The sequence below is a fragment of the Trachemys scripta genome, chromosome 7 (assembly GCF_013100865.1).
Source record: "Trachemys scripta elegans isolate TJP31775 chromosome 7, CAS_Tse_1.0, whole genome shotgun sequence".
NCBI lineage: Eukaryota > Metazoa > Chordata > Testudines > Emydidae > Trachemys > Trachemys scripta.
Window position 1 is genome coordinate 8,814,135 of NC_048304.1, and position 26,672 is coordinate 8,840,806.

General features: G+C 44.2%; 1 protein-coding gene across 7 annotated transcripts in view; it reads right to left on the minus strand.

Moving 5' to 3' along the window:
• FRMD4B (FERM domain containing 4B) overlaps nucleotides 1-26,672 on the minus strand; it is a 198,044-nt gene that overhangs the window by 2,720 nt on the left and 168,652 nt on the right. For 4 of the 7 annotated variants that reach the window (XM_034775352.1, XM_034775351.1, XM_034775348.1 and 1 more), the window contains 11 exons: nucleotides 15,185-15,261; nucleotides 13,802-13,940; nucleotides 13,162-13,303; nucleotides 12,489-12,622; nucleotides 12,286-12,405; nucleotides 10,737-10,965; nucleotides 6,667-6,723; nucleotides 4,979-5,126; nucleotides 3,575-3,742; nucleotides 1,709-2,514; nucleotides 456-588 (listed from right to left, as the gene is read on the minus strand). In XM_034775352.1, the coding sequence (XP_034631243.1) occupies nucleotides 456-588; nucleotides 1,709-2,514; nucleotides 3,575-3,742; nucleotides 4,979-5,126; nucleotides 6,667-6,723; nucleotides 10,737-10,965; nucleotides 12,286-12,405; nucleotides 12,489-12,622; nucleotides 13,162-13,303; nucleotides 13,802-13,940; nucleotides 15,185-15,261 (2,153 nt within the window). The remainder of the gene's footprint in view (nucleotides 1-455; nucleotides 589-1,708; nucleotides 2,515-3,574; nucleotides 3,743-4,978; nucleotides 5,127-6,666; nucleotides 6,724-10,736; nucleotides 10,966-12,285; nucleotides 12,406-12,488; nucleotides 12,623-13,161; nucleotides 13,304-13,801; nucleotides 13,941-15,184; nucleotides 15,262-26,672) is intronic. The other 3 variants (XM_034775349.1, XM_034775350.1, XM_034775354.1) reach the window with 3 other exon arrangements.

Genomic DNA, 26,672 nt, shown 5'->3' on the forward strand with positions numbered 1-26,672 from the left:
TTCTCTGTGCCCGTTTTCCCCTAATTAAAATAGACACGATTATACCTCTCTCCCTCCCAGGCCTACTGTGCAGATAACGTAGTGAATAGGCCAGACTCTCAGCTGGCGTATATCAATTTAGCTCCAGTGGCTAGAACAGAGCTCTGCCCGTTTACACCAACTGATGGTCTGGTCTAGTGTTACTGATTTAAGATCCTTGGATAAAAGATGCCATATCAGTATGATCAGTAAAGTAAAACATTACCTGAGGACAGCTAGAAAGAAACGCAGGAATATTCTTGCTTGAGTCAGCTGAAGCTGTATGGTACGGAGCAGATCTGCTCTCAGTAAGTTGGTTTCATAACTGCTCTTGGTTTAGGAGTTGGCTCCCTCATACCTGATTGCTACCTAGATAAGTTTTAAAAGCTTACACAGTACAGAGGAGAGGGCAGCAAGTCTTACTGCACTTTGCTCACCTGCTCTGCAGTGGAAGGTTGCCATAAACATTCCCATAACAGCTGGTATAAGAGGAATGAGACGATGTATCATAATCGGAAAGCCCTAGTGCAATCTGGTTCCGCCAGTTTCCAGAAGTGTTTGTAGAAGACGCTAGAATTGTAAAAACAACGAGAGCACATTAGATTTTTCGGTAGCTCAGAGGACTGAAAGAAGCAAGATGTTTTTCATTAACAATCTCGGCAGGTTTCTGTAGGGGACACAGACTCCAAACACACCTGTCTTTACACGTACTTTGGAGAGTGAGGCATGGTGTGTGTAGGGTAGAGGAATCGGTTGGTCTCCCCTTTAAAAAAGAGTTTGTGGAGCCTCCCAGTCAGAGTGGCTGTATTCTGTGCTTTAGAAACCAGCCAGAGAAGCAGCGTGGATACTGAACTAGGCTTGGCATGTGCTGGGGATGTGATGAACATGGCTATTTGGACCCCACCGTGCCGGTGAGGTTTCTTCAGATTTTTATTTTTGCATAAAGGGCAAATGACTCAGCAATGTGAGAACGGGACAGGGAATCTGGGCCCCCTGCCTACTAGCCCCACCTTAGACACGGACTCCTGCTGCAGCCTAGGGCGATGCACCTGCTGACCTGGGGCCATGCACCATCTGCAATGTCTATAAAACAGGAATGAAACTTCCCTGCCTCACAGCAGTGTTCCACTCATGTCTCAGTGAGCAACTGCAAATGACTAAGTCCTATTACCGTAGCATTCTTCTGACCGGCATCAGGGGTATGTCTGCCACTTGTGTTTACAGAACACGGGGCGTGTACCCATTTTTAAAGGTACCACTATGATGGTGGTGTCCTTTCCTGGTGGGATTGGCAGAAAAGTGGTGCTCCCAGAAATTACACCTCAGCCTTTGAAAATCCTGAATGTCTGACATGGACATACCATCCTAGACAACTAAGTCCTTGTCCCATCGGCAGTGCTTCTGGGAACAGTCTGAAGCAGGTCAAGGTGCATCCAGGTAAGCTTGGAGCATGTACCGATCCCTACTGATAGGGCCTGTGCCACCTGCATCATTCAATTATCATACAAAGATTCATATTTAGCTATTCTGCATTTTAGTTTTGTTGGATGAAATTCTGCCCTCGGTTACGCTCATGCAGCCCCATTTCCTTCATGGATTTCAGTGGGTTTGCAAGGGTATTAATGTGGAGAGGATGTGCCCCTCCGAAGGGACATATAAAATATTTAGCATATCACAAATCATCTGTTACCTGAAGAGAAAGAAGAAGCCCGGCTGCTAGGAGAGAACGGTACTTGCAGCCCTGCAAAGCCCAGACTCCTTTGGGATCCTCGGTCAGAGTCAAAGCCTGCCTGCAGACTCTGACCCTGGTCCTTTTGACCGGAGGCACGTTGGTACCAACCACGGAGATGCTCTGTTACTAAGGCCTTGTGAATGTTTTTGGTTATTTGCTGCGTTTTAGCAACCTGCTTCCTTGGAAGTCTCAGAGTTGCATATGGATTGTGTGGTACTCTTTCCATCTCCCCTTCGTGGTAGGACCTGAGTTCCCGATAACGGTCGTACCCACAGTGCACCGATGAGCGATATGAAGAGTTGACGCTATACTGTCCCTCTGTGTCATTCTCATAAACGTATCCCCCATTGTAATAAACGTCACATTCAGTGTAAGGTGAATAGCCAGGAACATAGTAACTAGAAGAAGGATGCTCCTGACTCTTTTGGTAGACGCCATTCCGTGAGTCTTTCTGGGCAAGATTTGGCATGCTTCCTGAACTTGCAGCAGAAATGTTTTGTTTCTTAGACCTCCTTCGGCCTCTCATGCGGTTGTCAAGCGTCTGCGTGGTGTAATATGGGTTGGGGTTAGGCGTCACGCAGTAATACTCTGCACTTGACTGGCTGGTGTAGGATGATCCATCGTCTAGTATTTCAGTGCTGCTACTTCGCTGGGATTTTGAGAAGGAGAACACAGGCTTTTCACTGGCAGTCTCCGACAGCAAAGGGGTTTGGGACTCTAGACTCCCGCTGCGCTGTCTGCAGTGCTCTGGGGACATATCCGGCCTGAAACGGCAGAAAATTAGGTTGGATGTAGAAGTCGTACACAGACATGAAGCATTTGAGAGTTAGTGTGTGGCAAAACAAAGAATTCTTTCCAAGCAAAGTACAGGGTCAGGTTTTGGCAGGTGATGCAAAGTCCTAGGTGGACTATTCCTAAGTCAGCTGCCATATCAACCAGGGCAAATCCTTTCTTGCTGTTGGTGGCATGGTAGAACAAGGTAAAAAGCTTGAAACCAAGTTCAGTTTACAATAATCAAGATCCTTTAGTCAGGGATAGGGAAGATAAAAGTCCCATTTAGAATATGCAGCACCTTCCCTAGCAGCTTGGAATGCCTGGGCATGGTCTCAAAATCAGCTTTTTATTTTTTCTGGATAAAAGATCTAGATGACACTGAAGGGAACTTGACTTAAAGATTCTACCTTTGCAGCAACAGATGATTCAAAACTGTGACAAAAGTGAGACTAACAAGGTCATATTCTGGTAATGAGTTACAAGTGGATCTCACCCCCTGCTTAGTCTTTACATTTAATATCCACAAATATACAGTACGATGATAAAAATAATGCTGGCTAGCGGTGTCTTAAGAATTTTATAAATACATAAAAAATAAATAAATAATTGTATAGTTACCTTTCTGAAACAAGCAATACTGCGTAGCTTAAACATAAACCCCCTGAAGTTTGGATGTTTACAAAACCAGGACGATCATAGCGTTCTTATCTATTTATATAGCCCTCTCTCCCCACACGGGCAACATTTCCCAACCGGCTTCAATCCCATCTCTAAGTTTGCATGCACAAGTTCGTACACGCTGTTCTCTGGAAATCTACAGCTGGCACTTGAGCCTGGAAAGTCCATCATTTGCATGTTGGAAAGCTGGTGCAGAGCTACATGTGCCAGCGATGACTGATGTCCAATTATCCATGTGAAAAAATCAAAGGCTGACAACCCTGCCTCTATCTTGGCAAAGGACACACACAAAAGGATCCTATTTCTTTACCCTCTTACACTGCTGCACAAGAGACACGTTACTTCCCAACGATTGAATGGAACTCAGCTTACTGTAAATGGCTACTACTGTAGGCGTTGCGTGTGAGCACCGGCGTTGTAGGCATGCTTCTCCCTCCATAGGGCTGTCGTTCCAGAATTCGATAAGGACTACTGTGTGTCGATAGAGGGTCCCTGTGACTACAAACAGAAGAATCCAGCACATGGCCATCACCAAAATATCTTCAATAAAATGCAAAGGACAACTGCATTGACATTAACTGCATATTGATCCAAAGGAAAAGATAGACGAGGGTAGAGAAAGCAGAGGTCAGTGTGGCAGCGTCTGCTACCAGTGGTGAAGGTTAGTGCTGTTATAACAGCAAGGAGTTCAAACCCCTCTGGTTCAAAAGGTTAACACAGCAAGGAAGTTCACCACTGGATAACTTGTAGGAATAGCTGCTGCCAAGGGACAGAGATGCAGAGCATAAAAAACAGAAAAGGAAGCCGAGAAGCCAAGGAATAACACAACGGCACTATTCAAAGTTATAGACATTAAACTAATTATAATTCTATATATGAGTTTGATGTGACAGAGTATTCTGCTTAAATTCCAGGGGAGCACTGATCAAAAGTTCAATGCACACTAATATATATATATTTTTTTACACATACTGTATATTCATAGAGCCTGATCCTGAAGCACTTACTATCCAGCGTGGTTCCTGATCCATAGCTCATTAAAGTCAATGGGAATCTTTGCACTAAGTACAAGGTGCATTGGATTGGGCCCACGTTACTTACTAATAGAACTGTCAGTAAGTTAACTCGCGGTTATGAGCCCCATAGGCCTGACCCTGTAGAGCTTAGAATTCTCAGTTCTCACTGATGTCACTGGGAGCTGAGAGAGCTCAGCATCCAAGTGGCCTGGCCCTATGCTTGGTAGCAGGCTGAGATCATAGTTACTCTCTCGCCTGTCTCCAGAAGCTACATACCTAGCAGCGTTTGAAATCTGCAACTGTACTACAATAGTGCCCTGGCTAGAATTTTCACATGAGCAGGATGGATGCACAGGGTTCTCCTCTAGCTGAAATGATTGAAACATCAACCTCAGGGAAACAATAAATGATTTAAAAATATAGGGGAAACAAGCCACACAAAAGGAGCTGAAGGATGAAAGGGCAGGAAGCAGTAAAACGTTCTTGCATGCAACACTTGCCATTAAATCTCTATCCCTTTTACCAGTTGCCCCAATTGAGATTCATTATACTTTTACAGTTAACATTCAGCCTAACTTGTGTTAACATGATTATAATATTTAAGCAATAAATTTAACCACAAGCACAGCGGCGAAGTCCAGTCTGTTTGCTTATGTGTCAGACAGGAATGATCGACCCTGATACCAGCAGTCGACATTGTGGTATTTGTTACAACAGATATAAAACCAGGCTCACACCAACAATATGGCAATACTAGTACCTAGAATGTCTGTTTTCCAGGAGCTGTTCGTTGATGGAGGACTTTCTAAGATGGATTCTCTCCAGGCCAAGGGACTTTGGCGGCGGGATTCTTGGAGACAGCTGCACGGAACTCATTCCCTGCCCTGGTACAGTAAGGGAATCGTTGGCTGTTGGAAAGAAACGTGATTTTTTTTTGTTAGCAAAATCTTAGACACATTTACACACGTATGAAAAAAGTACGGCTGCATTCTACCCTCTGACCCAGGGGGACCAAGGGTGCTGGAAACTCCCTGAGGTTCAGCTAGCATATGCTCTTCTCTGTGGGAACCAGGATAGGATGCCCTCACCCCTCAGAAGCTTCTCCTGTCCCAGGAGCTTCTCCTGCACTGAACTCTCAGGGGACACCGTGGAGTGGCAGTTAATACTGATTTTAGCAATATTAACTCCTGCCTGGAACTCTGCCATGTCACAAAGGAAAGTTCTTGGGTAAAGCGATTGCTCATGGGCTCCGCCAGCTTCTGCAGAGATGGTGGGAAGGCATGGAGTAGAACTGATTTTCCCCCCATTTCCATACCCTGCCCTTCAATTTTCTCCTCTCTGCTCAGGTCAGAGGTGGGAGCATCATTCCCTAGCTTTAGTATTTTAAAATGACTCTTTAAGAAAGCATTTTGAAATAAAAGTTTCATGAAAATATTTTTCACTATGAAGGACCAACTTTAATTATCTGTAGCAAGGAAAAAAACAGGGATAAGTGTTTTTAGTTGGAAGCAACTGTGAAGACTCAGGGCTTGATTTTGATCTCACTTCCGTTAGGGCTTGATCCTCTCCCCACCGAAGTCAATGACCAAGCTTCCATTGACTGGAACAGGTGCAGGATCAAACACTCGGTGAGCATACGCATACACTGAAGCCCTGATTCAGATCTCACTCCCACCCGTGAGAATCAGGTGTAACTCAATTTAAGAGTCAAGGCGTGAGCACGAAGCTGGGATGAGATCAGAATCAAGCCCTCACTAAGCAGTGAATCATGGTCTGGATAATATTTGTTCCCAAACGATGATGACAAATCTAAAGGAATGTCAAGCCAAGTCTTTTCCAGATGGTGACTGGTCTAATATTAACTGCTAGAGGAAAAAAAATCAAGTACACTAAAACAGAACACCATATCCCTGGCAAGATGCAGATCACCATTTAACACACAAACAGGGCATTAGTTTCTCTGCATGTTTTAATATTTTAATGATTTAGAACTGCAGTGATGACATCTCGGTCAGGCACGTCCTGTCAGCTTATGATTGGCTGGCTTAACTGGCCAGATTACTTCAGCCAGTCATTCGCCATCCGGAAGTGCCCTCCCCTGACAATTACTACCGGCTGGAATTGTTTGTTTCTTGTATTTCTGAAGGTTAATCAGAAGAGCTATCCCATTAAAACAACAATCACTACAAAGAAAACTCACTCGCCAGCAGAAGAGCCTCATGCTTTTGACAAATACATGGTTTCAAAGAACAGCTTCTGATTAAGCATATTCTTCTCTTGTATAAAATCATTGCTCACTAAAAGGTTTAGCAAACGAACTAAGATTTAAATAGAGGCATCAAAGATGTAGCTGTAGGTCAGAATAAGATACTGAAAAAGTTATATTATTATTTATGAAGGGCATGATATACTTTATACTTCATAAATGGAAAAGCGTAAGCAACATACCATCGTCATAAATTGTTGTATCAGACAAAGAGCTACTCTCAGATGGGACTGTATCATCTGTAAATGAAAACAAAGGATTTGAGATACAGGATACTCTACAGAGGTTTCTAAATACTCTATTTTAAAATAAGCTACCAAGCCAGATGGACGTGAACTGCAGTATCATGTGATGAATACGTAGCCTTTCACAATCTGATCATCTTATTTTGCACTGCACTCCTACCTTATTTGTTTACATTGTAATTTAATAAGCTACCAAATATGACAACACTTGGGATAGAATTTTCAAGTCCAATGGGCTTCAGGCACCTAACCTGTTTAGGCACTTTTGAAACCCCCCCCCCACCTAGGCACCAAATACCTTTGATATTATGGCCTTAGATTACTTTTGAAAATGGACTTTGGGGCTTAGACAAATTCTGCTCTTGGTTACACTGATGTAAATCGAGACTAATTCCATTGTTTTCAATGGCATCACCTGAAATTTACACCAGAGCCGAATCTGGTCCTGGTCACGGTGATTTTTTTAAACACACATTTTGTATTTATTCATAATGCTCTATTGCATACACCAGAGGAGTCTCATCTTTCCACTTGATGCTCCGGGTTAGGAATCTGATGCTGATCCTTAAACACAAGGGGAGAATGTTCATAACAGAAGCAGCTGGTGCCAGCCACGGCAGTTGGTTACTTCCACAGCACAGCTGTTTCTTCAGCCCAGTCATCATAAACATAAGCTGCACAAGTTTGTTCTCATGCCTGCTATGCCGGGGGTTTACAAAGAGCAGCCCGTGAAGAGCTTACCAGAGAGGACTACCATACTGTCTAGAAAGAACGCTGTCATGCCTCCACTTCCTTCCTCTGTAACCATAACAAACTCTGGGCAAACTCCTATGGTTCTTATTCAGGGTTCATTCAACTGACTTCAAATGTGTAAAAACGGTGTCAACAAAGAGGAAAGATATCAAGATCCGGCTTCATGAAAGGCAAAACCCCACTGCTGAGATAACAATGAATGGGCAGCTCACTATTGTACATAGAATCATTCAACATTACAAATATCTGAATCGGTGTGATTCCGGTCCCTGCCTCCAGCCCCAGAAATCTCCCACGATATGGGAACTGGTGCAGAGTCAGGGAAGAAAACTATAAAAAAAAGAGAGAGTTCAGTATGGGAGGGTGCTGGCAGGGGCGCTGGAACAATTTGTATAGTGGGGGTACGGAGAGCCATTGAACCAAACTGTATATGATGGAAACCACTTCAAGCCGGGGGTGCAGCAGCCCCCCTAGTTCTAGCACGTGGGTGCTGGACGAAAGGAGACTCAGCAGGAAAAAGTGGCAAGGGAGATACTGATTCTGGAAACGGGGTACTTGTAAGGACAGTGTGCACGGGGTGACACTAGCAAAACACCCAGATCTACACAAGCAAAGAGTAAACGCTCTCCATAAAGACATATTATTTCCATTCTCTTTAACTAGTCACTAGGAAGAGTGCTAAGCAAGTCAGCTGTCTAGCAATGTACTGCAACCCCTCCCCCCACCCCAGTGTTTTTAAACACATGAATCCAGCCAAGATATGCCAGGCCATGTGCACCATCTGCTGCACAAATGTCAGACGCTGCGCCATGTGGAAGAAGCACAACTAGAGCCTTCTGCAGCCAGGGTGCGTGTGTGAGTGAATGGCCCATGACAAGTGGCAGGGCCTGGAATGACAACTATGAAAGTCAAGTACCTGCTTAATCTCCCGTCCCCAGAGGACTGGACCGAGAACAGCGCAGGGCTGATTCGACAGAAACCATTCCTAAAATTCACAGCTGGGACTGACTTATTGCCGCACTCCTCACCAAAATACTCATCTTCAGCTTTTGGAAACCAAGTGCACAAAACGTGGGAGTGATTATCTCAGAATGAGCATGGCCAGGGATGGTCCAATGGTTGCCTGCAGATCAGTTGCAGAAGACTGGGCAGATCTACCATAAATGATGGTTCTGCTCTTTCCAAACTCCAAGCATCATTCCTAAACACGTACTGTTTCTGAGGTATTGGTTTGGAATGCAGCTTATTTACCTACAGGCCAAATCTTGCAGTCTTTGCTCAGGCAAAACTCCCAGGGAAGTCAGTTGCCGGACGCCGTGAAATGATAGAGTAAGTGCGTATTTTTCCAAGTGAGAACCAAAGGATTGAGAGAAGCTGGGAATGGGCAACAGGGGATGGATCACTTCATGATTACCTGTTCTGTTCATTCCCTCTGAAGCATCAAGCATTGGCCAGTATCAGAAGACAGGATACGGAGCTAGATGGACCTTTGGTCTGACCCAGTATGGCCGTTCTTATGGATTTGTATCTAAACTCTAACTTCCTCATTTTACACAATGGTGCCAACATACCCCATGTAGTAAGCAACGGGAGTTATACACAGATGGTGTACCATGATGTTCACGCTACTTACTAGCCCCTTGGGGATTTCCTGTCTCGTTAGCCCAGTATGTTACTTGTTCTAGACGTATATGTACACCTCTATCCCAATATAACGCTGTCCTCGGGAGCCAAAAAATCTTACCGCGTTATAGGTGAAACTGCGTTATATCGAACTTGCTTTGATCCGGAGTGCGCAGCCCTGCCCCCCTGGAGCACTGCTTTACCGCGTTATATCCAAATTCATGTTATATTGGGTTGCGTTTTGTCTGGGAAGTGGTGGACTTCCAAAACTACTGCCTACATTGGTAAGCACAAGGCTAGAAAAGGAGATACTATCTTCACCCCATCCCCTGGAATCTGGCTGTTAGTCCAGCTAACATCCTCCAGCCAATCAGCAATGATAAACAGCCTTGCTTTACCACTTGCTGAAAAAAATTCCAAGTGAATTCTGAAACCAAAGGGGACACAACAGTAGTGGCCCTGCTAGAAAATCTAGGCCATGTGTAGACTCCTTTATGTTGCAATATTTAAAGGGAAGAAAATAGGCTGCTAAGGGTTCTTATTCCAGAAATGAAGAGGTACATTGGGCACTATACTGACATCCCTCATAGGGATACAATATAAATATACTATAGAAAAAGTACATCCTCCTTCTCTACTTTGCTGCTTCCAGGAGAAAAATACATCTCATGGAACAGCTTTTGCTCTGGGCTCAGCAGAATGTGCAAAAAGAAAGTGATCAAACATTAACAGTCATATATATACAGATGTTCCCAGGTCAAGGAGCAGAAAGATGTGTCAGAAAGCCATTTATCAGCATAGAAAACTTAAAGAAGACACAATATACTAAGCTTTTGCTATTCCAAAAAACTTCCCTCAATTAGCCTCATGTATTAATTACTGACCTCTCACACAAAGGGGCTGGAATCAGATCATGCCTTACTTTCAGAATGGAGAAGGCAGTGACATCTACATTTCCCTTACAATCATTATTTGCAAAGGGATTGCTGCTATCCACACACACTCATCACATTGCTACGTTTAAGAAGTTAAACACCTGGCTTATGGAGCTTATATGCAACAATGCACGTTGAGAACACCCCAGCTTTGTTGTTGTCTTATGGGGAGTTAATAATTTCTAATCAAGACATACATTCTTTGCTCCCTGCTTATTTTTCTGACTTTTCCCAGCATTTGCTATCATCCTGCAGAAATATTCATCCACTTTCCTTCCTACTGTCACAGTAAAATAAAAACAAGGGGATGAGAATTATAAGGAGGCACTGGAACAGCTGAGAGATCCTTGAAGCTTATTTCAGAAATAAAAGAGCATCTAGTATGCTACAGAATAAGGTACCACACCAGTTTCGGCTGAGAAGATGCCGCCAGCCCTTCTGCATACTGTAATTCTTTGGTCTCTGATGTTAGAACATGTCAGCACTTGTGCCTAGCCTCTCCTATGATCTGTTCTACCCACAGCTTATGTACAGCACAGGAACAATGTTTCATGTATATCATGCATTAATTACATCTTTCTTTTCCATGCAAGTGCCACGGAAAAAAATATACCAAATATATAAACAAAACTTTCACTGAACTGAAGAACATTCTCTATCGCCCTCATCAGAAACGTGGGGATTCTTGGTGTTTACCTGGCAAAATAAGGGTTGATTTCTGTGTTGGTTTTTTGCCACATTTGATCCTGTATTCATTTATGGAATTTTCGATCTCTTGAAGCTTTTTCATGGCAGCAGTGTAATCTTGTTTTCTTTTCTTCTTCACATTTTTGCACATGTCTGGCTCGCTGGCAAGTTTCTTCGCGGCTTCCACCATCTTTTGCTGTATGAGGAAATTTCGCTCCAAGCTTTGCAAAGCGGGGTCCTGCAGATTCATGACAACATTAGCTCTTTGTTATGACATGATGCTGCAGGTCGAAGTACAAGTAAATAAAATTCAGTGTACAAAATGAAATCTTAAGTGAAAACACAGAAATATCCTCAAAAAGAGTATATGGTTATGGTCTAGTACTTAAGAGATTCCCAGGTTTTATTCCTTAACTCCACTGAACTCACTGTGTGTCCTTGGGATGGTTACACAGGCCAAAATTTTCAAACCTAAGTGCCTAAAGTTAGACATCTAACTCCATGTCAAGACACCTAAACAAGTGAACTGATATTCAGTGGGGTTCAGTGATGTTCACCACTACCTGCTTGGATGGAAGTCAAAGTTTGCGAATATCAGCTTGGAATCTCTCTCTGCTTCACTTTATGAAATTGATATAATCACAGCTACATCACAGGGCGTCAGAAATTTAGTTAATTACTGTTTGGGTGACAGAAGTGCTATGCAGTGCATTACTGCATGCTGTCCGAAGGGTTTTGCTTCAAAAGGATTTAGCACAAAGTACGTTTGTTGCAGCTTTGGGTTACGCCAGCATTGTCATCCAGAGCACAGAGCTCCTGGGACATAAGCATACAAAGTGCCCACAATCCCAATCCCACTAAGAGAACGAAGCCAGCCAGCACAGCCCTGAAAAGAGTGGATGGTGATGGCGGGCCCAGAGACTGCAAGAAGTCTTGTGAGTGTTCAGCGCATCCCTCAAAGCAGCCTCTGCCCGCGTAGCTCCTTACTGAGATCTATGAACAGTACAAAGCTCTCCCTGGGTGGAATCTGTGCCCTGCTACGCTGGCGAATCCCCACCCACTGGCACAGTGACCCCTGCTGCCAGCGAAGGGTGCAATTTACAGCCCCATTCAGCTGCAGAGCACAGAATTATAGTGCTGGGTGACGTCTAGGCACTGAGGGACAGCACCTGCTCTCGCTGAAGACTATGGTAAAATCTCCACTGATGTCAATGGTGCATGGTCGCGCCCTATGGGGAGCTTGCTGTCTTTTGCCAGACTCCTTTTGAAGTCAGCGAGAGCTTGGCTTCAGTAAGGGCAGCAGGATGGGACCCCAGCTGCAGAACTGGATAGTTTTACCCTTGGTTTTAGAGCAGACACATGCACACGCCAACCCCTGCCTGGTCCCAAACAGGGGTAACTTACAGCAGCCGATCCTTAATGTTTGCTACCTGAACTGACACATCAGGAACGTAAAACCACCAATCACTACCAGCAAGAACCTGAGTATTAGACGCTGTTTGAGTTCGGACTCTGGCTGCCCGATGGGTAGTAAGCTGCATGAATTTGCTGTGCCTACCTCCTCGCTGGGAAGCAGGTTATCATCCAATTTGAATGCTGTGCCTACACGCCTTCTGACCTGAGGAGGTTTCTCTCCCACGCTCAGAGGATACTCCTTTGGCATTTTGCCAGTCAGCTCCTGCGGAATGGAAAGGATGCTGGGTTATTAACCCGAGGGGGAGGCGTGCCAGCACTCCTCTGGAATTTAACAACAGTCCTCACCGCCTCCCGCAAGCAGATTTTCTTCAGCTCCTCGACTTTCTGCAGCAGCTTTTCTTGCAGCAGTTTTTCTTTCTTCTTTAGTTCCGTAATTTTCTCCTTCTTTTGCTCTTCGCTGACCTCAGAATCTTGAGACCCTGAAGCAACGAGTTACCTTTAATGCGGATTCTGGGGGTAGACCCATTTCCTTCCTTGGCCTAGAACAAAGGGCCCAATCCTGATTTCCCAAAGCTGCCTAAGGAAGTTAAAGCACCAAATCCCACTGAAGTTCACTGGGAGCTGGAGGTCCAATTTCCGATAACCCTAGCTGCTGTCCTCTCTCTCACACACATGGCCGAGTACATGTACATAGAAGACACCAGGTCCACACTTTTAGATGCGCCTGGATTGTAGAGAATGCTATGGGTTTGCAGGTTCAGTAAACAGGTCTCAAAATTACGTATGGGATAAAAATATATGACACCGACACTATCCAGAATGCTCTTTTGTCTCTTTGCTTTATTTACAAAAAAAAATCGGTATGTTATGCTTATAAAATCAAATCTTTATAACCTGATCTACGTTAACATCTACTTCACCACAGCTACGAACGAATGGCATCATTTTCTCCTTTATTGCACATAGGCCTCACAATTTTTTGACTGGACCTGCCGTTGGCTTGAAGCAAAAATGTTACCTGAAGAGATTAAACTGCCGTTGCTGGCCATAATAAGCTGATTCTTTGCCTCCAAAGTCACGAGTTTGGAAACCTTTGGTGTCCCCATCTCCGTCAGGTCCATGGCAATATCATCCAAACTTCTGGCTGAGGGAATTTTTGCCTGAAAGAGTTAAAACACAATCCTGCATCATCAAGTTCCTTCTAACTAGCTTCAGAACAAAGGGTCATAGAGATGACATTTCACACTTCTCCTCATAGTAAATTAAGAGCGCATGCAACACCACCGTGTGGGATTTTACACTTTGCTTTCCATTCCTTGGCATTTTCCCCACAGTCTGGCTATCTCCATAAGGAAAACCCCTTTATTATTTGTATCCTGTTCAAAATGAACGTGGGAAAGAGGCCAGACACAGGGTAGATTAAACATTGCGCTGTGATAATTCCCCCATTTTGTGATTTCATTTCCACAGCTCTTAACTGGAGGCAGAATAATGTGGCTATAGCATTGTTATTTGATCTAACAGATCGCATAACAGCTACAAAGCCAATTCGTAGCCTTTCTTCCATGACTAGTTTATCTCTAGAACAATGCACATTGAAGTAGGTACAAGTACGGGAGTTGAAATTTTTGCTTATGGTAACACGTCTGGTAACTTACTTTGCTTTGTTTTCTGTCCAAGTAAAACTGGTGCTGACTGATTGCCATTACCCAGATGGATTTGATCAGGGAAGTGTTTGCATACCAGGTTTGCACTACAAGTCCGCTCTGTCCAAAGGTCCTTCTGGACACTGAAATTCTAAAGGGGTAAAAGAAATGTAAGCTGAGGCTGGTACCTTTTCGGTTTAAAATAAGAGCTGCCTTTTTCTGAACCAGGCAAGACCCAAGACGCAGCCTGTGAGCTACGTCCTTTACGGAAGAAAAATCCTTCCTCGCCACATCTGCTGCTGCTATGCGCTCCCTGTTATTGCAGAACTGAATCACAGCCATAAAACCTCTCCTTTTTACAACACAGTGAGCTCAAAGGGAGGGGGCTGCTGCTCCTGCAGCTGAGATCAGAAGCAAAGGGATGGACATGTTATAAATCTACAATAGAGAATGGAATGCCGAGGGATCCTGAAGGGATGAGAGAGATGGTGCGGGACGTGCCAGGGGGAATGGAGGGGTATCCCAAAGCTTTCAGCACTTCAGTTATGGAAGGGAGCTGGAAGCAGATTGCTGGGTGCAAGCAGCATTGATGGAGAAGGGGGGCTGACGGGGGGAGGGGAGAGGGATGAAGGAAGATGGAAACAGAAAGAAGGGGGATTTCTTCAGGGCAAATTGTGGTCCTTTTTGGAAGTGGCTGTGAAACAAGCGCACGGAAGGGCAGCATTACTGTGAACTCACGTTCTGACTGGGTGCTCCCTCCAGCCGCCCTTGAACAGGCTGTGGGCTAAAGAGGCGGAAGTCACTGCTGGGCCAGAGACGTACATGAACTTATGGGAGTCATGCCCCCTGTCCTATTGGCCCTGCAATCCCTGTGACTCCAGCCACAGTGGAGTCAGCTGCCTCTCCCTGGGTTGTGAGGGGAGCTAAATAGGAGGAAAACTTCTCCTCTGCAGCTACTGCAATCCGTGTCTATAAGCATCCACTGCAGCTTACCAGAACCAGGACCACAGAACATGAGCGCGCCTGGGAACTGCCCATGTGCAATTTGAAGCAAATCTGAGAAACTGAGCAGCGTTATAAATACCCCTCAAAATTTCACCCCACATTACAGATCAGTCCTGAGGCCCTTTTTGTGCCTTACCAGGAAACTATTTCTTATCATTAGTTACTGGAAACCACAGACCAGATTGGTGGCTCTTATGCAGCCCTGTTCTGCTGCCCTGGACCTGAGGACTGGGCCCCATAACTCAAAGCGAAGAGGAAGATCAACATTTTATGTCACAATGAAATCCTGGGTCCATTGCAGCTCAATGAAACGAGAACTCGGTCGACACCAGGATTAACTGTCCAATGTCTAAAGGTTTTCGGTTACAACCACCACCATTCTGGTCTCACCTGCGCGGATCGTGAACTTCCACAGCAAATTTCTTTTCACGGAAATACAGATTTTCCAGCTGTTTCCATTGAAATAACTATGAGTATGAGGAGAGAGAAAGAAACAAAATACAGTCACCCCAAGAATCACTGCTCTCTTTCCTCCATCATTTTATTCATTCCAACCAAACCCGGGGGAGCTCATGCTACATCTAAAGATTAACTGTGCCAAAAGTCACTGGTTATAAGATAAAAAGGACCCATAAAGCAAACTTACAATGTTTGCTATAAACAGTGTATTGTAAATTGCAGATCTGAATTGTGCAAGCAGCTGCCTTTGCCAACAACACATTTCATCTTGTGGCTAAATGTTCGCGTCTAATCAAACTTTCTGTCTCGGGAGGAGTGCTAAAGTACTTTTTACTCTGATTAAACCAAGAAGCTAATATAAATCGTTGCACACCAGAAGCGAGGTAAAATAATGTGTTCTTCTCCTTCTGGCCTTTGCTCCTCCAATCAGTCGTGGAGTGCACAGGGGAGTAACAAAGTAACAACAGCTTTGGAAAAGACATATTCTAGTCCTGGCACACACTCAATGCAACTGGGTTTGGGGTTTTGAGAGATTTTTGGGTGGGGTGGGGGAGAGACTGCACAGCACCCTGGAAGAGAGTCTGGGAGGAGCAACTTCAAATATCTTGCTCCTCTAAGCATTTCCTGAGCCTGTAGCTCCTTGGGGCAGAGAAAGATTTTTGTTCTGAGTTTGTACAGTACCTAGCACAATGGCGTCTGGTCCCTGACTGGGGCGCCTAGGTGCTACGGGAATACAGCTAATAAAGAAATGTGTAACCGCCAGCTGGGGACCAGAGAACTGTTCTCTAGGACAGCGTTTCCCAAGTCATGGGTTGCAACCCACCAGTCGGTCACAGGAAGGTTCTGGGCCTGGTGCGGAACAGGGGTTTGGAGAATGAGGCCTTCCCCCATGGTCACCAGCCAGCGGCGGCTCCTATCCTGCAGGGATGGGGCCTGCTGCCCGCTCCCCGGCATTGCAACCTGGTGCCTGGGGTTGCAGCACCACTCCGGTTTCTCCCAGCCATCCCTCCGTCAGGGCTGCCGGGCCAAACTTGAGAAGCGCTGCGACCTACGTGCCAGGTCACAATACCTAGAGTGGGGAGCCAGGCCTGGCCCGAGGGACAGGAGCCACTGGTGGGGGTAGGCCTCCCCTCCATCCCAGGCTGGGATTAGAGTTGTGGTGCCGGTGCAGAGGGTGCTGCTGCAGATGGTCAGTGCCCCCTCGACGGGGCGAGGAAGGAGGAGGAGAAGAAGAAAGATGCCGGCCTATGGTTTTGTTCCCCCCCAAATTTGGGCCCTGAGTGGGTCACAAAAAAGACAAAATGCAGTTGCCTTAGTAATAAGTTTGGGAATCACTAGTCTAGGACAGCATAACCAGGGAGGCATTTTGCACCAGTGCCCTGAGATCTGCAGCCAGGGGGTCGGAATTCCCTATGGATCTTCTTACCCTACTCCTGCATTCAGTCATTACCTGAGGGGATAATATAGCAGGTTTTGCATCCATTCAACATGGCACATTCTTAACATAGCTTTCACCCTGTGGTGGAATTTTGCTGCAGAAGGGGATGGTTTTTTAATTTTCAGCAGTGACACCTGTGCAAAGCCAGTTAATGCCAGTGGGGTTACACAGGTGTCACTAAGTGCATAATCTGACAATGGAGTGGGACAGGTGTAGCCAAAGGTTTAATTTAGCCTGCAGACCCTCTCCTACTGAGGTGGAAAGATTGTCAGAGCCCAGGGTGAGCGCAGGGCTGCAGTTGCGTGGACAGGAGGAAGAGGAAGAAACACAATCACCAAGACACAATGAATAAGAAACACCTCCTTCCAGAATATCACTAAGTCCAAAGTCCAAATATTTCCAAAGTCACTATTTCAGGCAGAACTGGGTTTTAAACTTCTTAGCCAATTAATCAAACATTTCATTCACCAGCACATATAATATTACTGTTCATCTCTAGGTAATAGTTTAAATGTCACATCACTGTAAGACTCCATCTGTTAAACATACACAACATGAAGTAACGTCAAGGTTCATAAAGCTAAATATTACGTCCTGCTTCATTTTTAAATGCACGTATCCCAGGTCATAAATAAAACATAATCCAGTTCATATGTTTGTGGAAAACTATGGGACAATTCTTTCAGTGACCTTTCACTCTACGGAATCCTGTTTACGGAATCCACAACTTTTCTTTTTCTTGTTGTTAATAAACTCTGCTCAATTAAAAAAATGCTGTAATGAGAAATGACCCTTGGTTAAAAGAATCATTCACATTTGCAGATTACTGTTATGTTTTTAACAGTGCTGCTTAAGGGGAAATCTACTTATTGTTGTATTAAATTAACACAGAAAGCTCCCAGCCATAAAGAAGCAGCTGGATTTTCTAAATGAATTCATTCTACCGAGAATATAAGTAATACAATATCCCAGAACGCAGTGCATAGAGAGTGCTTGAACTCTGCGGCACCACAGCACTATTACATACGGTATCCCAGAAACTACATATACAGGAGCAGACAAATGCCCCTACTCCTCTCTGAAGAATGTCCATGCGCTGTCATCTTCTGCACCAACATTTTTACTAAGCATAGCCAGGATATAGAACTACTCAAAATGATACACTTGAATCTCCACACTTACCTAGTTACAAAAAAATGTGCAATCTTGCTTCTCGCTTGTTTGGTTTATAATCCAATTGTTTCAAAAGCGAAGTTTAAAAAAAAAAAGATACCATTCCCCCCCAGCCCCTTTCCCCCAGCAAGCAGCTTTCCGCTTCCCTCTGCTGCTGAGTTTCAGCCTCCTAGGTGTAACTCTGGTTTCACAGGCTTAACTCCCACTGCTGACACATTGCTGACATCACCAGCTATATCAGCAGCAGCACCTCCCCAATCCCACCCTCTCCCCACAGATAGCTAAACTCAGATCACAGGAGGAAGTTTCACAGAGGAGGGACGTGCTTTAAGACAGCAGAACGCTGCAGACTTCATAGGGAATTTCCACTGAAGTGGCTTCAAATTCAGGATCACTGGTGGTAGTTTTAAATGCACAATCCTACCATGGCCCTCATTCACCTCTGAAATGTAACAGGTTCTACAGGAAGAGTTGTGCTACATTCCAACTGCGCTTCCCGTCAGCTCAAGTCCCACACCCTGTAAAAAACGACGGGCATGCTTGAAATAAGAGCTCCCTGACGCACAGCCTCCCTCTCTGTCTTATCACTGACTAACGATGAATCCTGTCCCCTTTATCACTTCCCCTGGATTTTTTTATTTTTTTTTTTTTGGCAAGGACACTGAATGTTCCCTGCATACCTGAAGGGTGTGGGAAGCCGAAGTGACTGACACAATCAAGAGACAACCTGTTCTACAAGAAAACCGTGCGAACAAGATGGGGTTTGGCATGTGATTAAGGTGCAATCCCCTCACCCCTGTGACTCTAAGCTCCAGAGAAAAGATTCTGGCCCCCACAAACAAACATGATAAAACTCCAATGTAAATATTGTCCTGGGGGGGAGGGCGGTACATGAATGGACTGCCATACCCTGCTGTGCTTAGTGCAGTTAAGCATATCTGTACCAGTTAGGGCCCCCAGGTCCAGACCAGCCCCTGCTGTGCTCTGGAGAAGAAAATCTGAGAGATCCCCTCATGGAAACTCCACAGCCTTCTGGTGAGGGGTGAGTTTTGTCTCCTTTCCTCCCCACTATGGAAAAGGCTGTGGGAGCTGCCTCAAAGCTCAAGGACCCCCAGGAATCCATAAAAGAAGATCCTATACACAAGGCCCTGTACCCCATAATTCCTCTGGCCCGACTTCCCCATCCTACTTCCTGTCAGCATGGCTCCATTGCAGTCACACTACTAGATCCCAGTCCCCCAGTCACAACTGCCTCTGGGAGGCCCAGCTGAACAGGTAACAGAGGTGAGGGCTGCATTATTTTTTCCAAGGATTCTCTGTAGTGTTGGTGGGGGGCATAAGGGATCTGGACCTATGGAGAGGCCTCTGTGAGTGGGATGGAGCTGCAGAAGTCTCTGATATTCCTGTTTTATGTAGTGGGGGAAAGGAGGAGGTCCCATATGCAGATCTCACAAGTAGGATTTTCAGCCTAGAGATCTGTCATATTCTTCTATATTCATGTATGTTGACCCATCTTTTGCCAAATCTCTATTAATCTTGCCCACAAATGTAAGTAAGTTACACAGTAGGGAAAATTACTCGGACAAGGTATTTGTAGAATTCGGTCTCCGATTGATATTATTTATTATTAAAAGACAATCCGCTAAGTAAAATGGTGTCATATGAAGACACTTTTAGCCATTTACTATTTTTGTAGACTCTCTTCTGTCTTCCCATAACTGAGCAATAGCATTTATAAATGAATTGTAGGGCTACTGAGAAGTTCTGGTGAGACAGCCGTGGGGCATGGAGTTCGTTATTTAGCTCATTTCAGAGATGGCACGGGCAGTTCACATTGTTAGTTGGTCACGAGGGCTTGACCTTTTCCCCTGCCCCCATATCTCCAAGTGTATTTGCTCATTTTAAACGGTCTGGATATTGAGCGCTAAGATCAGCCAGCATGCAGGAATTCAAAGTTACAGCATTTCTTCGATTTAGTGCAGAAACAGAGTTGCAGTTTAGACATCAAGTCTGTACGCCAGGAGCTCCTAATTCTGCTACTGACTGCCTTTCTGTTTTGTGTTCATTCACTTGATCTGTCTGTGTCTCCGCTTACTACTCGGTAAATACTTAATGCACCTATCGCCCAAAGGTGTTTAAGGGTTAATTAGTTAATAAAGTACTTTGAAGTTGAAAATTTTAAGTATTGCAGTATTATTATTGGCGTTATTTTACAGCCATCAGTGTGTGTAGAGGTTGTGTGTTGAGTGCTTTCAGAAGTACTAAATTCAATGTGAAGTCCCAGTGTTATAGTAACATTACAGTGAAAGTTCATACCACCCAGTATTTGGCTTTACTAGAGCCATTGCCACATGTACTGTAAAAGTGTGTTAATAACATGCACTCCAAATCAGCGATCTGAGATACAGCACCAAAGTCATTTCACTGCTTTTTGTGCATCACTCTTAACACTCATACGTTGTAATAGCAATATGCATTTTTATTATGCGCCTCTATGACCAAACAAGTAGCAAATATTGTTGAGAACAGTAGTTCATAATCTATACGCATTTGACATGTTTCTGCAGCATGCACTAATAGATATGTTGAGAAGTTTATGCTTGCATATGACTTTGCTATACTTGCTTTATGCTGCATCTATTGACATGAGAAATGCTGAAAATCAATAACTGTTTTGAAGGATACAGTTTGCTGTGCCAGGGATCTGTGGGTTCATGATATGTAGTTACAACATATCATATTTTCAAATAACAACTAAGAAATAATATCCTGTTCGTTAATAACTCATATGACTAAACAATATACTCTCCTAGGGTCAGAAAAATTTAGCTACCTAAAGTTTTTTCTCTCCAAAACCATCACTTCTCTGAATTTTCTGTATGCATATTTAACACACACACAGTTTTCCAATAGCTTTTAATCTAAAATGGTTTACATAAAGCTAACTATGCTGTCATCCTGTCCTTTTAGAAAGACACGTGACTGTCTAGGTAATCACAGAATAAGGGTGGGCAAATAATATTTATATAGAGGAACTCAAAAATAAATAAGCAAATAAAATCTAATTATCTTCAATTACTGATGAGTAAAATAAGGTGTTTCATCATTTTTTTTAAAGCAGTAGAGACAGGCCATAAGGGATGGCCAGGAGAAGAAAGGCCGGGGGGACTGGAGAAAAATCAAAGGGAGTGAAACAGACTTGTAACAAATGGCTTACAAATAAGTTTTTCCAGATCAGGGGCCAAATCCAGAGGTCTGTACGCCAATAAACTCCCACTTCATAAATCCTTTCCCCACTACACCTGACCTAACTCTGTACAATCCTATCTACATTTTCACCTTTCCTAAAATATACATATAGCAAAATGGAAAGAGTAACAAACCAATCTGGGAACTTCATACTGGCTTTTGAAGGCACGAAGACCAATCAGAAATAATTAAAATGTTTTGCAAACTTTTGCAATCTGTTTAAAGTGCCCTGCTCCTGGTACATGCACCTGAGATAATAAATGTTTATAAAAACTCTTCTCCATCCACTTAGATCATTCAAGACCCCCATTAAGCTCAATGGGAGACATATGTGTGGTTCAAAGTGCAGAATTTGGCCCTGTAATGGTTTGTTAAAGACCTGAGACGATCCTCAGAGATGCAAAGCTAGTTAGCAATGGCTAATTGTGCATAAGCACTAAGCAGGACAACACCCGAAGGATTTCTTTGGGTCTATTTTTAACATATCTGCATTTCTATATCATTCTAAACTGGGTTACATTCATCAGTCTAAGGCCTTGGCTACACTGGCGCTGTACAGCACTGCAACTTGCTGCGCTCAGGGGTGTGAAAACGCCCCGCCCCGAGCGCAGCGAGTGCAGCGCTGTTAAGCGCCAGTGTAATCAGCGCCTCCAGTGCTGCACACTCGCTCGCAGCGCTGCAAGCTACTCCCCTTGGAGAGGTGGAGTACATACAGCGCTGCAAGAGAGCTCTCTCGCAACGCTGGCGGCGCGACTACACTCACGCTTCACTGTGAATTCCCAACTGTAGCCAAGGCTTATGTTACAAGGCAGAAAAGAAAAACACTTAACTGAAAGTGAGTGGGAGAAGTAAGAATATTAAGAACATAAGGCTGGACATAATTGGGTCAGACAGGACCCCTGTCTGCTGTCTGAAAGTGGCCAGTGCCAGATGCTTCAGAGGGAATGAGCAGAACAGTGCAATTATACCCCTGTCATCGAGGCTCAGCTTCCAACAGTTGGAGATTTAGGGATGCCCAGAGCATGGGGGGTGTATCCTTGACCTTCTTGGCTAATAGCCATTGATGGACCTATCATCCACAAACTTATCTAGTTCTTTTTTAAACCTGGTGATACTTTTGGCCTTCTCAACTTCCCTGGCCACCAGTTCCACAGGTTGACTGTGCGTTGTGTGAAGAAACACTTCCTTATGTTAGTTTTTAACTTGTTGCCTATTAATTTCACTGGGTGACTCCTGGCTCTTGTATTATGTGAAGGGGTATCCTCATTTAATACCAGGCACTCATGTTCACTCACCTTAGTATTTAGACTTCTTGCATTTATATACAAGCACTTTTCGAATTTGTCAGTATTTAGTTGTCTTCATGTGACGCAACTGAATGGGACTCTTTTTTGTTTCACTGTTTCTTTCCTGTGCCTACCTGTGCTTTAGCGACTTCTATCCTCTTCTCTTTACAAGGATACAGAGTATTCTCTTTAATAAATCCCCTAAGGAGTGTCTGTGCACACCATGTGCTCTTCTGCATCTGTCAGCTGTCCCCCAGCCATTAGTTTAATAACTCTTCTACAACCTTTTAAATTTTACATGCCAACCATAGGCGCCGAGTTCTGCTTGTGCTGGTGGGTTCTCGATCCCCCTCTATCCGCGGCCCTGCCCCGACTCCACCTCTGCCCCGCCCCTCCTGCCCCTGCCCCACCCCCATTCCAACCCCTTCCCCAAAGTCCCTGCCCCAACTCTGCCCCCTCCCTGCCCTTATTCCAACTCCTTCCCCAAATCTCCTCCCTGGCCCCACCTCCTCCCCTGAGCGTGCCAAGTTCCCGCTCCTCCCCCTCCCTCCCAGAGCTTGCTACCCCATCAAACAGCTGTTTGACGGTGGCAAGCGCTGGGAGGTAGGTGGAGGAGCAGGGACGTGGCACGCTCAGGGGAGGAGGCGGAGGAGGAGGTGACGTGGGGCGGAGAGCTTGGCTGCCGGTGGGTGCATCATAGGAGTCGGCGCCTATGATGCCAACAATCTGCTTCCATTTTGGTTTAGGTGGAGCCCATCCTTCCTCCTTTACCAAAAGGCTCCCCAGTTCCTAATAAACCTAAACCCCTCCTCCCTACACCATCCTCTTGTCCATGCATTGAGACCCTGCAGTTCTGCCTGTCTAACTGGCCCTGCACATGGAACTGGAAGCATTTCAGAGAATGCTAATATGGAGATCCTGGACTTTAATCTCTTACCTAGCAGCCTAAATTTGGCCTCTAGGACCTCTCTCCTACCATTCCCTATGTCACTGGTAGCTACATGTACCACAACCACCAGCTCCTCCTCAGCATTGCATAGACGTCTATCTAGATGTCTCAATCAATCCGCAACCTTCGCACCCTGCAGGCAATTCACCATGCGGTTCTCCCACTCATCACAAACCCAACTACCTATATTTCTAATAATCAAACATATCCTAGGTATATACGAAAAACATCATGGAATCATCAGGACATATTATGAAACAATAATCCTATACAGAAATATACCATTCATTAGATTCTTCTTTGTATGAAGCCCCATATCAGGCAGATGGGCTCTCCAGGTTGTTCATACAAAACTACTCTACTGTATTATTTCTATAGCAGTAGCACCGATAAGGAATTTAGCAGGACCCGAATGTGTTGTATAGACACAGAACAAAAGGACAGTCTCTGCCTCAAAGAGCTTACAATCTAAACCTGATTCTCCTACTTCAGGGAAATGTATGGCAACAAATGAGAAATAGCCCTAAAATTCATATTCAGATCTGGAGCTGAACCCTGGGGCTTTGTTTGTAGGACAGATCTTTTCTGAGCTGGCTAAATGCTCAGGGGGAAATGTGCCATAAGAACGAGGGAGAAGTTACATACAGTAGAACTTCAGAGTTACAAACACCAGAGTTACAAACTGACCAGTCAACCACACACCTCATTTGGAACCAGAAGTACACAGTCAGGCAATAGCAGAGACCAAAACAAAAAACAACCCCACCCCCCCCCAAACAAATACAACAAAAAATAAAAGCAAATGTAGTGTTAAAAATTAAAAAAAAAATAAAGGGAAAGCAGCATAAGGATTTTTCTTCTACACAGTAAAGTTTCAAAACTGTATTAAGTCAATGTTCAGTTGTAAAACTTTTGAAAAACAACCATAATGTTTTGTTCAGAGTTACAAACATTTCAGAGTTATGAACAACCCCCATTCCTATGGTGTTCATACCTCTAAGGTTCTACTCTACAGGTAATGCAATAAGCCATAAACTCATAAAAGTTAGGGTTAGTTTAAGAGAAATGTGCTTAATCTAAATCAGCCATGTAGCCTCAACAGGTGGGAAACAGAGAGGGAGGGAAGGAGAAAGAATCAGCCTTTGTGTACCCTGGTGGAAAACACAACTGCAGTCCATTTATGCCTGCTTATGACTGGGTAGAGTCTGGCTCATTGTGCATGCACTTGTGTGGGTTACAATCATTTGTCCACTGAAGCTTCTAAAGGAAGCTTTTCATATAATGAAGATGCTGGGTAGAGGCTCTATGAGAGAGGTGGTCATTTCTGATCCGGAAAAACTCTGATTACAGACCACACTGTTGTACCAATTTAAAGGAAGTGATGCCTTTGCAAGGGAAGCGGTCGTTTTTGGCAATATTTGATAGTCACTTAAATGCAAAGCAGACTGTGATGAAGCAACTAAAATTAGGGATGTTGTAGAACATGTGTACGTCAGCCAATGATTCACGCAACCAGACTGTGCTATATAGCTTTGGAGAAAATGAAATCATTGTATACAATTGTTAATTTTATTTTTTCTCTGTAAGAAACTTCATCAGAAGAATGGATGCAATTGCATGGTAAAACAAATGGATTAACATCATCCTCAGCAAACATTACATTTTCTAGGCAGAAATATTTGCTTGAAAGAAACCTTTAAAAGTCATATAACTGATTTCTTACTATGAAAAGTTAGAAGAAACTCTCCACTAGATCTTCTGCTATTATTTCTGAAACAGATCCAGACTTCAAGAAGTGCCAGTGGTACTTGGATTAAAACTGAGATAGCATGATGGTGAATCACACCCTAGACTTGTGCTTTTATTGGACTATTTTTTTAATTTATTATTAATGGTTTATTTCTATCATGGTAGCACTTTGGAACCCCAGATCTGAACCAGGACTTCAGTGTGCTAGGCACTGTACAAACTCAAAACAAATACATTCCCTGTGTGACAGGGCATGCCTACCACATGGCTGCCCCTTTCCAAAAACAGAGGCCGCTCTGAGACCTTCTTGTCTCAATACCTCCACCAGTGCATCCACCTTGGCACTGTTTTCCAGCTTTCTGGTCCCTTCTCCAAAGTGGGGTGGGACCTGAGGGGTGTCTACTCAGAGAACTCACCCTGTCAGCCTCTCCTAGCCTTTCACTCACCTTTTCTCTCTCTCTCTCCACCCCACCCCACCCCATTCCTTTTTTAAGCATTTCCTTCCTGTTTTTCCTTTCCTCTTTTTAAACCTCTTGCCTGTTTATTGGTTAATTAGTTGATTAACTTCCTTATCCCAGTCTGGCCTGGTAATCAGGCACACCCCTGGCCAATTAGGCCTCCTCAGAGGAACCAGGGTCCATCTCTCAGCACTCCGTCACACAGCTTACAATCCAAGTATAAGATGAGAGACAACAGGTGGATACAGACAGATGGGGGAGTATAAGGAAGCAACGAGATATATTAATTGCAGAAAAACCCTGAAATAGTAGAGTGGTCAATCAGGCCCGAAGTGCTGAAGAAAAGCAAATTCACTTGAACATTTTCTATACAAGGCTGATGGCAATGTTCAAGGCATGCTGGACTTTGTGGCGAGAGCCCATTTTGGGGGAGAAATATTTACCAGAAGTTTCTAGGAGGCAATTTACTTAAGGCACCTATCAGTCTTTTCTGCCTATAGCTTTCTCCAAGAAAATGGCTGGGTGATTCCCCAGATCATCTTAATGGGGAGTGAAAATCTGAAGACTCAAAACATAAAACTTCTAGCTTTGAGAGCTCTGTGATTAGTTCGGCCAAGCACAGCTATTGGATAACAAGGTGCACAGTATAATTCTGGGGCTGAGCTGAGGACATTTATTGGACTTGGCCAGAACCATATTATCCTCACAATTACGGAGGCTGGAATCCTTAGGCTCTTTGGTTTTTAATACACTGTAAGTGATCATTTGCACAGGTCAGTGGTGCATGGAATGTGCCGATTACATCCTTTTTGTTTTAAGCATCTCATCTGCTGGTACATGTTTTCTCCTTTCAAAAGAAAATCAGAAAACATATTCAAAGTAGTTTGTGTGCGCACATGAGAATTAATATCCTTCTCTAACCTTATTCACCAGATGGGATCCTATAATTGGACATTGGGTTTTGTAACTAATGTTGTGCTGGTAACTCAGGGAGAGTGAGTTTCTGTATATTAAACCCTTAGTTAGAATGAGAGATTTACAGAACTTTTTCTACTGATGAAGTATTTTTTCTAATGTCTCAGAAAAATTAAACCATGGTCTCACTTGTTTTACCCTC